This window comes from Salvia hispanica, chromosome 4, assembly GCF_029641045.1.
Source record: "Salvia hispanica isolate PSC_SH4W2 chromosome 4, Shi_PSC_v1, whole genome shotgun sequence".
Lineage (NCBI taxonomy): Eukaryota > Viridiplantae > Streptophyta > Magnoliopsida > Lamiales > Lamiaceae > Salvia > Salvia hispanica.
This window is the reverse complement of record NC_142695.1, coordinates 42,722,264-42,733,608: the sequence shown is the minus strand read 5'-3', so window position 1 is coordinate 42,733,608 and position 11,345 is coordinate 42,722,264. Positions and strand designations below refer to the sequence as shown.

At 38.3% G+C, this 11,345-nt stretch overlaps 3 protein-coding genes across 5 annotated transcripts; 1 reads left to right on the top strand and 2 right to left on the bottom strand.

Annotated features, from left to right (window-relative positions):
- LOC125192172 (CASP-like protein 1F1) lies at window positions 1–866 on the bottom strand. Its single transcript, XM_048089676.2, has 3 exons — window positions 657–866; window positions 450–573; window positions 1–362 (listed from the first exon to the last, which is right to left on the bottom strand). The coding sequence occupies exons 1-3, from the start codon at window positions 836–838 to the stop codon at window positions 135–137; spliced, it is 534 nt and encodes a 177-aa protein (XP_047945633.1). The 5' UTR covers window positions 839–866; the 3' UTR covers window positions 1–134.
- Window positions 867–1,681: 815 nt separating this feature from the next.
- Window positions 1,682–7,305, bottom strand: LOC125194384 (uncharacterized). Of its 3 annotated transcripts, none has more exons than XR_007171747.2 (7): window positions 7,143–7,304; window positions 4,963–6,626; window positions 4,612–4,863; window positions 4,119–4,199; window positions 3,677–3,776; window positions 3,314–3,532; window positions 1,682–1,914 (listed from the first exon to the last, which is right to left on the bottom strand). XR_007171747.2 is itself a non-coding variant. In XM_048092567.2 (7 exons), exons 2-7 carry the CDS (start codon window positions 6,190–6,192, stop codon window positions 1,858–1,860), a joined length of 1,929 nt encoding a protein of 642 aa, XP_047948524.1. In that variant the 5' UTR covers window positions 6,193–6,626; window positions 7,143–7,304; the 3' UTR covers window positions 1,682–1,857. The 3 variants fall into 3 exon arrangements, 2 of the variants coding, with proteins under 2 accessions (XP_047948524.1, XP_047948526.1); XM_048092567.2 differs by having other exon boundaries at window positions 3,314–3,522; XM_048092569.2 differs by lacking the exons at window positions 1,682–1,914; window positions 3,677–3,776 and having other exon boundaries at window positions 3,321–3,522; window positions 7,143–7,305.
- Window positions 7,306–8,884: 1,579 nt separating this feature from the next.
- On the top strand, window positions 8,885–10,016 carry LOC125195179 (uncharacterized). Its single transcript, XM_048093365.2, has 2 exons — window positions 8,885–9,347; window positions 9,628–10,016. The coding sequence occupies exons 1-2, from the start codon at window positions 8,885–8,887 to the stop codon at window positions 10,014–10,016; spliced, it is 852 nt and encodes a 283-aa protein (XP_047949322.2).
- The last annotated feature ends 1,329 nt before the right edge of the window (window positions 10,017–11,345 follow it).

Sequence of the window (11,345 nt, the reverse complement as noted above, 5' to 3'; positions counted from 1 at the left end):
TCAATAAAAAGGAATGATTTTATTATGATCGTAATTAAATAGACAAGCAATTGGATTCGGCCAAACCCATACATGAATATAATTAATACACCAACAAATTAATACTACACATTATTACATAAAGAAATCTAGCTTTAAATTGAAGGTGGGATTTTCCTTGATTGGTTAGCGGAGACGATAGTGAGGATTAAATAAACAAAAAGTCCCAAGAATCCAACAACTGAAGAAGCAATCACTCTGTTGCAAAACTTGCCAAAATGATCACAAATCTGCATCCAACCGGCGTGGGAGTTGCCAAATTTGCCCACATATGCAATCGACATCGCGGCGCCTAATCCAGCCATTAACAAAACAGTAACAGTCTGTTGAAAGAATTAACACAAAAACAGTGATAATCTGTTAACATCTATATTTAAAAGGAGGTGATTTGAATTGAGGTTAAAGTGTACCAAGTCATGGAGGAATAAGCAGAAGTAGTAGGTTGAGTTGAGTGGCTTTCTCTCCATCAAGAACACGGCAATCATTGACAAAACTGACAGTGCAAACGCGACAATATTTGCGAATGCGTAAAACCTGCAATATATATGATATTATAAAAACAAAGAAATGTTTGTGTGTATATTATTAATTATTGTGTTGGGTTTGAATGATAGTACTTGAAAGCGGGGGAATAGGAGTAACGGGCGTCGACTTGGATTCCGAAGACAAGCGTGGCTTGCTTGTTGGTGATCATAAGGCATGCAGCAGAGAGGGTAGTTGCAATGGCCAATATTCTGAGAAAGATTTGTGATGCATAGTGAGATTTTGGGGTGTTGAGGTTGTCTTTGGAGATTGCCATTCTAACTATGTATTAGATGAATGAAGAAATGGGATTTGTGGGGGTGTATATATAGCACTTTTATGGACTACTATAACTCACTGTGGAAAGATAAAATCATAAAAGTACCTACCTGCCCACAATTTATAGGCCCTGGTTTTGGTTTTCACTTGAATGCATACTTTTAGTGTTATTGTTTCTTCAAGTTGGAAATTAGCGATCGGATATTAAAAGTGTTTACTTCGAATCATGGGATAAATCAATGAAATATACTCCATCATATTCATATCCTACCTTTAATAAAGACTTAAAGAATAACACGAGTTTTAGTGCCAAATTGGTAAAATATGAGATAGAATATGAAAAATAGTTTTAAGGAGTAGTATCATGTGTGGTGGAATAATTTCTAAAAGTAGAAGTGAACTCATTCTAATGGCCGGACTGAAAATGGCAAAACGTATTGATTGGCATGCAATTTCCGAAAAATATAGTTTCTCTTCCAACCTAATATAACAAGTTTATGGCCTATTTTTCAAGCTAAATGTAAATTGAGAGAAAATGCAAATTTCCCTCAAGTGTTGGTCAAATTGACACTTGGTATATATTCTTAATTGAATACCATAATTATAGATTGAGATTTTTTAATTTAAGTTGAGCGTAAAAATGAAACATTAGTCGGAAAATAGAAACTGGGATGCTCAGCTTTACCTTAACAATATGATTCCGTAGGTACATCAACTTCAGTCTTATTCATTCAATTCTACTAACATTACACATCTACTTATATTGCTTAAATTTTAAAATTATAAGTATTATCTACTTAAAAAGGTTGAAATTTGAATGGCAATATCACAATCCAGCAACGAACCGATAAATTTATTTTGTGGATAAATAGATGTTGAATGTGCAGTTTGTACAACACAAGCAACATATTATTGGCATGAATTTACATGTGATGTGGGTTTTGGTGACCCATTTAGCAGCATCATGTATGTACAAAGAAATATATACTGGATCAGGAAATCATGGAAACAAGGATGTTATTGACTGATGTCGAAATACTTTGGATTTGAGGGATAATCGTATTCCACTTGCAACTGCACCAACAAATTCAATCCCTTGTTACTGGAAGAGCTCCATGTAGGGAAAACGAGATAAAAGCTAACTAACATAAACGATCACAAGGCAGATGCAGATGCAAGTTGTGGAGAATCGAGCAGCACAGAGCATTCATGTCAAACAAGAAATCACACAGAATTCAAATCATGGAAAAGGAAAAACTTTATGAACGATTTATCTGCGCCTCTTTCAATTTCATGAGGCATTAGAGTATTTGCATACTGCAGAGGCAAGCAAGACGCACAATTTCCAATCCAATTTCAATGAAACTTAGTTCCTAACACTAAGAATCGAAGATGAAAGAAATAATGCCTATGCACATAGCAATATTGACAAGGCTCCTCTTCTTATTTTCCAGCCAAAAGTTCAACACGTTATTTCCTGTGATTCAGAGACCTATTATGTCTTGGGAATTCTACCGGTTCTCAACATATCACCGGTCACCACCCTAACCACATTGGCCTTTAACAAGCCTTCTTTGATATTCTTGATAATTTAATCGCGTATATTTAAGATTGAGTCACTTATTATCAGAACCTCATATGCATATATTCAACCAGGTAAAGTTCAAGCTACACACAATTATAAGGAAATACACACCATTAAGTGTAATAATCAAGTTTTAAGTTACTAGTAGTTACTAGGTTGGGCATAGGGTGAAAAAAGACAACTTTAGGAGAACTCCATACATCCATCTCTTGTGCTAATACGGGAGACGTTTTTCATCAAAGAACTATAGAAACCTCTAGCAGGAAATTGACCCGTGACTACAAAAATGATCACTTTATCCCATGTTAACAAAACAAAGCTGATCATGGAGGAGGCTAACTTAACTTGTTCAGAAGAGTTCAAATATTGAAGTTTATATGTTACGATGCTAGGTCCTAATAGATAGTATAAGTTTGACAGCGTAAGAGGATTATAACATTCAGCCATCATCTTATCTTATGCATGGTCTGTGTGCACAGGTTTAATGCAAATAGTCAACACAAATAAATCAATTTGGAAACCAAATTAGTTCAATAAGAAGAATAATGTTTCCAACTATGATAAGTAAGATCATGGAGCGTATAAGATTGCTATGATAATTGATGACATAGACACCTGAGGAGCACTAACATTCTAACACGATATTTTACTAACAAAAAATGTAGGGAAACCTCCATTCCTATCATCCTATGGGAAAGTAGCTACTAAGATATTAACATCTCGTTTCAGGATATCATCATAGACCGCATCATCAATATAGATCAATCAGGGATGCTACGACAAGGTTACGATACCAGGAGGGTGCATAAGAAACTTTGTCCACCAGAGAGGGGGGTCACTTGTTCTGTATTATAAACATGTGACGTGATAATTAAAAAATGCACGTACCTTGCCCTCGTCAGAATCTGAATGGCGCTGAGGGAACACAACTCTCATCTCATTGTACAAGTAAAACCGGCGTTCTCCTAGACAATCCATGTTGTCACTTGATGGTAGGGAGGATGGACCGGATTTAGATTTCATACAATTTTTCAAGCTCTTCTTCGAGTGGGGGCAAATGAAACGGAGATGTACTGCATAACGCAGAACACTGGAACCTGTAGCATTCTATATTAACCTTTGAGCGGCAGTATACAGATTTACTTTTATTTCCATCAGACAAACTAAAAGAAATGTTATTTATATTACTGCAATCATTCTCTAACAAGCTGCATGCATCAGTACAAAGTGTCCTCTGCTGTAAAGAATCACCTGATACAGAGAGCGTGGGGAGTGATCCCTCATTCATTGTACCAGAATCTTTCTGTCCACCTCTATCCACAGCCAAAGTGGCCTTTTGTCTTAGAAATGTCTATAAGTTGAATAGGACACATTAGATGTCAAACTATTGCTGGTCAAAAGTTATGGACTGATTGAAAATGATCTGAGATAATTCTTAAGTTTTAACTTCATATCAACTGATTTGAACTGCTTTGTCTTACAGGAAACAGAAGCATGTGTCACCCTTAACAGTTAAAGTAAAGTAAACAAATCACAAATTGACAGCTGAAATCCAAGATAATACGAGGAAAACATTATCTTTTGGTAACACAAAAATAATTGAATCAAAAGATATTACTATGGTAAAGGCAGTAAGCAGCAGATTAAAGAATAAGATAATCTCTTCGTTTGATTTCAGAAGCTTCAAACTCACCTTTGTGCCAGCAGGCATGTCACTCAAATCATAGTTACAGAAGAATGTATGAATTGGTGTTCTTTCTGGATTGCTAAGGACCTGCAGTGAAGCTTTCTTATTAGAGATATATTTGCGAAACTCAAATAGCAGCAATCGTCTCAGTTGAGAAACAACAAGCCAAGACTTGCAAAAAAGGTAGACAACAAGTTTTCAAAGTGTCAAACCACTGAAACCAGGTAAAATGCAATTCACTGGAATATATAGCTATGTCATACAAACACCAATCTTAAAACCGCTATGAAGGAAAGTTATCCTTTTTCAAACAATCAACAGTCTTCCATAATTCCCACCATATCAAAGAGGTAACAGCTGTAAAATATTTAGCAGAGAAAATTATCAAAGTAAAAAATACATCAGGTGAGAAATTGTCAGTGCATCTTGAAGGCTTGAAGCACATGGTTAGAAGAAAAATCAAGAAAACAAAATGGTAGTAAGCAGACAGAGAGAACACCAATTGCAACCGGCCCTTCATAGGTATTTTCAGGCGAGCTTTGTCATCAGAGGAGCCATTTGCACTGAGGCTTCTCTTCAGTGTTGGACCTTCACATTTGTTTGAAGAGGAATGTACAGAAAGATCTATAGATGAGTAGTATAATAAGTAGTTATCACCATCAACACTAGTTACAGAAAACGGAAGTTTCTGTGGATGAGGTGAGAATTTTCCTCCGGTAATATTCAGTACTGCAAGGAAACCATCAATTTTCTGCACAAGACAAATAACAAAGTTATGTGAAAATCAGACAGCTTACAGACTGCATTAGATCAGATTTAGATAATCAGTAGTAACAGGGAATAAAGATACCTGGTTGGCAATCCCAGACGCTAACCTACCAGATAACAGTGATTCCTCAAATGAGCCAACTAACGACCTTCTGACTAATAACCCACTGAGGGATCTACCTATTTTTGCATTTTGAGTAGTAGACTTTCTATTATGTCCGTGAACGGATATCAATCTCTCCGGTGTTAATTGATCAAAGTTCAACAAGAAATCTTCATCATCTTCAAGCCCTCTGCTTGATATGATGACATTCTCATCCCTATGAAACGACACAAAGCTCGGAATAGTTCCTTCAAGAGACTGTTCGACATCTTTAAATGTTATGCAGCTCTCATCAAACTCCCTTTTGGGATCCCTAGATCCTTGAGAATTTCTTATTCTCCCACAAAATCTTGGTCCAAGAGGAGATAGAGACAACGGAGTGGAGACTAGAGCATCCCGTGATATACCCACTACTCTATCCTTAGAGGGTGTTTCTGTTTTTCCAGTACAAGATGTAATACTGTTATATGATGAGATGAGATTTTGATACATACATCCATGATTTTCTAACAAGGGCCCATCAGTGATGATCCTGCAGTTGACGTCACAATCTTCTTCTGATAGACTACTACTCCTTGAAAAGATAGGTATAGACCAACTTGGTGGACCGCCATGGTCCAAATTACCAATGTGAGCTTTTTTATTCTCATTCAGGGTAATGCCATGACTACCTCCTCTTAAGTGGAAATACTTGAGGTGGGCTGTGTTCCCAATTTCCAGACGCTCACCCCCAAATTCATCGGGCAGAGCCATGCCATTCAAAGGCGACAATAGCCTTTTCCTAATTATCGAACTCGAATTCTCATTTGCATTGCTACTTATACTATCCAGATGTTTGTCTTCATCCTTATTGGTACAGTTCACGAGACCATTAGGTTCAAAACCCACGATCCTTGAAGCAGGAGTTTGAATGTTCTTTTCACCACGACGCGGCAAGAAGATAGTTTTGTCAATAGATTCAATCCTCAATTTTTGCAAATTCGGCACACCATCTTGAGGCAAACTAACCGTACCACAATCCTTTGCACGTTCCCCCAATGAAGAGCATTGAAAGTCATCAGTCATGCAATTGTTTGACTGCCTAATGTGCCTCTCACCCACACCAAAGCTTCCTGCACCACCAAACCGTGTGGGTATCTGTATCATTGAGCTCCCTGACGTAGACACTTCATCAGCTAAATTTCCTGATGGAACTTGAGGCAAGCCCATTCTGACAGAGTAGCTTACTCGTTTCACTCTTTACTTGACCCCCAAAATCTACAAGTAGATGCTCATGCACCAACTAGTGACAGTTGATTAAACCAAATAACGGTCTTTATCCTCTTAAAAGAAAACAAGGGAACCAATAACCAGAAATCATCAAGAGTCCGAAGAACAGAACGTGCTTATAATATTCCTCTGTTTCCAAGTACTGTAAACAATAATCCAACATAAACTTCAACTGTATCTCTAGATGGTTGTTTATCTATCCACCCGCCGCAAGGCCTTTCCAGTTGGAGTCCCTTCAAATATACCGGCAGCCAAACTTAGACGTGAAGCAAAATAAGAAGCAGAACAGGTAGCATAATATGCATTGCCTTCTGTATCGAACAAGGAGAAAAACCTCGAAATCATCTATTCACTCAGAAAAATCACAATCTATCCTGAAAAGAAGCAAAAAGAGCTGGTTAATCATGTCGTTCATCTGCTAAATGGTTGCGAAATAACACGTGTTTGCACTAACACAGTACTAATTTCAACTCAGTTTTACAGTGGAAAAGTACCAAAAGAGTACATTCTTATCGGATTTGCTAAAAAAGAGGTTGCAATAATTTATGTTTACACCAATCCAAAGCTCAATCATAGACTGAAAGAGAAAGCAATCCATCTGAGCATCATTTCCTAAAATTACAGTAGCAAATTACAACAAAGACTTGAACTTTAGATAAACCATCCCAAACCATGAAAGTTACAGGTAGACGATCAGTGATTCATTTTCAATAAAGTAATCAAGCTCCTTTAAATGGCATACAATCCCAAAAAATGAAAATGACAACCCATAAACTCAGATGGTCTTTTAAGGCAACAAGAAGAGCTCAATCAATACCAGAAACCAGCAAATATTGCTTTTTTTACCACAAAATTGTGCAAAGAACATTCATTGTATTGAAAAGACCCACCAGCTGAGATTGCAAATATCGGAAATGGCGAATTTTTAATTGGATTGTTACAGAAGGGGTTTACATTTGGGAAAGTGAATTGAAAACGAAAAGAATGCAGTGAATCTTGCAATCCGAAATTCTGCCAGCGGCGTCTCGTTTTATCTGTTTCTTTCCAAAGGATAGAAATCCATTTGAGTATATATAAAACCTATCCATCTCTTCAATCTTACTACTATTTTATTTGTCTCTTAAAAATAAAAATATTAAATTTACATAGATTCTAAGATAAAATTAATAAAGTAAAATAAATAGAAAAAAAAAGGTATATTAACAGTATAAATTTCACCTTATTAAAAAAAATCTATTTTTAAGAAATAGACAGAAAATAAAAGAATTTACATTTTTAAAAGGGGACGGGAAAGTATGATGTTTAGAGCATCTCCATCCGTGCTCTTAAATAAGAGCACGGAGGTGAGCCCGGACCCACTTTTACTCTTTGTCCTTAGGCAAGAGTACAACACACCCACATCCGTGCTCTTCCGCAAGGACAAGCTCAAAGGTCCCACTATTCTATTATTCAATTTAAATACTTCAATTACTAAAAATATTTCTACAATATAAAAATACATTAAAATATAAAAATTACATAATTAAATCCTAAAAAATAAAAATTACATAATTAAAATCGTAAAAAATAAAAATACATAATTAAATGTGAATTTTTTGGGGAAAAAAATTGAAAAATAAATTAAAAGTGTGTAGAAAACGGATATAATTTATTGAGAAGTGTGAAAATAATTTTATTTATTTAAAAATGATTTTTTTAAATTAAAATCAAATTTTTAAAAAAAAATAAAAAAAAAAACGAAATTGTCGTTGGCCAATCGCGTGCCGCCACGTCAGCCTGCTCAGCGGCACGGACGTGCTCTTATTTAAGAGAACCGCCCTGCCACTGGCAAGGACGGACAAGCTGCATTGGCGGACGAGCTCGTCCTTGCTGCTGGCAAGGACGGACGAACAACTTTTTTCATACCGATGTGGATGCTCTTATGGAATATTTTCTAACGTCAAAATGGGCTAATAAAAAAAAATACAATAATTATACTCCTATCACGTCTTTGTAGTCAACTTTTGAGGACGATGACAAAATATGTGAACTTTTATTAATGTGCATCCATTTCTAATGAAATCGAATTTCAATTAAATTGAATTTAAGTGACATGTTGAAAATGTCAAAATTTACATTGATTTCATTTGAGATTGTTAGGGAGTGTGCTTGGATTAATAAGGACCCAAGCTACTTAAGCTTAAGTTCAGGACTCTAAGGATATCTACAATGGGACGGACGATGCAGGTCATCCACAATGGGCGGACGATAGGCGGACGATGCGACGGACGATGCATCATCCGTCGCATCGTCCGCCCCATTGTGGATGGCCTTAGAGTTCTGAACTTAGCTTAAATGCGACCGCCACTGTGGCATCGCGGACGATGGCTTCTCCATCGTCCGCGCCCAATCTATCGTCCGCGGACGACGCGCGTCCTCCGCCCCTTCATCCGTCGCATCGTCCGCCACTGTGGGTGACGTGGACGATGCGACGGACGATAGAACGTGTTTTCATTTTTATTTTTTATTTTTTCAAATTTTTTTTTCTATTTAATCACCCCAATTCTCATACCATTTCTCATCTCCCAATTTTTCTCTCTCATCCCTCACTTTCCAATTTTCTCACTACAAAATTGAATCCCAACGGTGACGAATGGAGTACGTCGGAAGGCATTACTCGGGCCTTGACTCGGTCTTATTCGATTGCGTTAATGATGCCGCGGCGGAATGCTTGGCACAAATGGAGTGTGAGCGTGCAGCGGCGGAGCAGGCGGCGGCGGCGCGGGTCCCTCGGCTGATTCGACGTCGGACGTTTGTCCCCCGCGAACACGTCGTAGCTCACCAACGTCTGTTCGCAGACTATTTTGCCGAGCAACCACAGTGGGGCCTGACGGTTTTTCACCGCCATTTTAGAATGCGGCGAGATCTTTTTCTCCGCGTTGTCTGGACGTTGGAGGGACGTTTTGATTACTTCCTGTATCAGATAGATGGCATCGGCAGACCCGGACTTACGCCATTGCAGAAGTGCATGGTTGCGATCCGGCAGTTGGCCTACGACACCACAACGGATATATTCGACGAGTACCTTCACGTCGGGGAGACAATTGGCCGCGATTGTCTGAAGAATTTTTGTAGGAGTTGTGGAGGCTTTTGGCGACACATATTTGCGACGTTCGACTGCTGATGATTGCCAGAGCCTGATGAGGATGCACGAGACGGTGCACGGCTTCCCTAGAATGCTAGGGAGCATCGATTGTATGCACTGGCAGTGGAAGAATTGTCCGACGGCGTAGAGAGACCAATTTACTAGTGGCTACAAGGGCAGCCGCCCGACGATGATCCTCGAAGCCGTCGCTGACCACCGCCTCTGGATTTGGCATGCATACTTCGGTGTAGCCGGGTCGAACAATGACATCGACGTCCTCAACTCGTCCACCCTCTTCGCCGATCAATGCAGGGGTCACGACCCGGCCATCGAGTTCACTCTCAACGGCCGCCAATATCATATGGGGTACTACTTAGCCGATGGCTTATTCCCAAGGTGGCCTATTTTTGTGAAGACGATCAGCTGCCCAATGGGTGACAGGAGAGTTTTGTTTGCGGCAAAGCAGGAGTGTGTGCGGAAGGATGTAGAGCGGGCTTTTGGTTTGCTCCAATCGCGGTGGGCAATAGTGAAAGGTCCGACGCGTTTCTGGTTCAAGAAAGTCATTGCCGATGTCATGTATGCGTGCATCATCATGCATAACATGATAATCAAACAAGAAGCTGGACGTATCACCGATTGAGTCGATGATGAAGGTGGATCTAGCTCCAGCACGGTGACCCCGCCTGTCGCTCGAGGGTTACCGATGGGCTTCAGTGAGGTTCTAGAGAGACAGACCTCAATGCGCAGCCAACAAGACCATACGACGCTCATTAACGACATGATTGAAGAAGTTTGAAAGCGTTATGACCATTGAGAATTTATAGTTTTTTTTTTCGCAAGGTAAAATTTGAATTTTCAATGGAATGAAGTGTTTTTATTTGAAGTTTTTTCAATGTAGTGTTTTTATTTGAAGTTGTTTTCTCCAATTTTTGAAGTGTTTACATATTAAAAAAATAAATAAAATGCTTAGGGCGGGGCTTAGGACGGGTTATAGTCCGCCCCATTGCAGGTGGAAGGGGCGGAGGATAAAATGCTGATGTGGTGGTGGATAGGGCGGGGCTTGGGACGTCGTATAGTCCGCCCCATTGTGGATGCCTAAGAAATTAGCTCACTCAAAACGGTTCAACTTAGACGTAGATGAAATTAGTTAAGGAGATCTTGCTTCTAAACGCATTTCCTAAATCCTATGACCACCTCAAGGATGTCATGTTGGATTTGGGATCCCCTGATGTGACTCCAAGCATAGCTAAGGTTGCTACTATTCCATATAACACATATTTTATATTAAAAATATAATATTTTTATGTTATAATTTTATAATTAAAATATTATTATGCGAGACAACAGTTATTGCTGTGCTTGGAGCCATAGCAGGGGATCCAAACCCTGTCATGTTATAAATGAGGGAAAAGACCAGTACATTAGACTATCCTCATCAGTGACTCTCACCCAATCCCAATCAACTTTTTAATAAAATACTCATTTCTTTTTCATCCACGTATACAACCCCCAACTTATTAAAACTTTTTACTTCCATCAATGACCTCAACTCAACCCCAAACATATTGTCTTTTTCATATACTTTTAATCAATATAGTAGCAAATGATAAATTAAATATAAATAAAAAAAATGAAGTAGTTCACGTGATTTTTTGGAAGAGTGGTTCAAGTGATTTTTTTTTAAGAATAATTCACATGATTTTTTTTGAAAGAATAATAATCATTGAATAAAACAAATTAATACTTAAAAGTAATAAAACATTTTAATGTTCAACCAATAAAAGTAAGTCATGTGGACTTGACCCCCACTTCTTCTATGGGTCGACAGGTAACACCAAACAATGAGGGAGAGTTGGAGTAATTAATTTTAGAATTATTTTTATTTTTGCTATTTTGTCTTTTTATATGTGATATTCTAACTTGACCAGAAGTGAAATCTTTTTTGCAAGCTCCCATTTGCCCGAGTTTG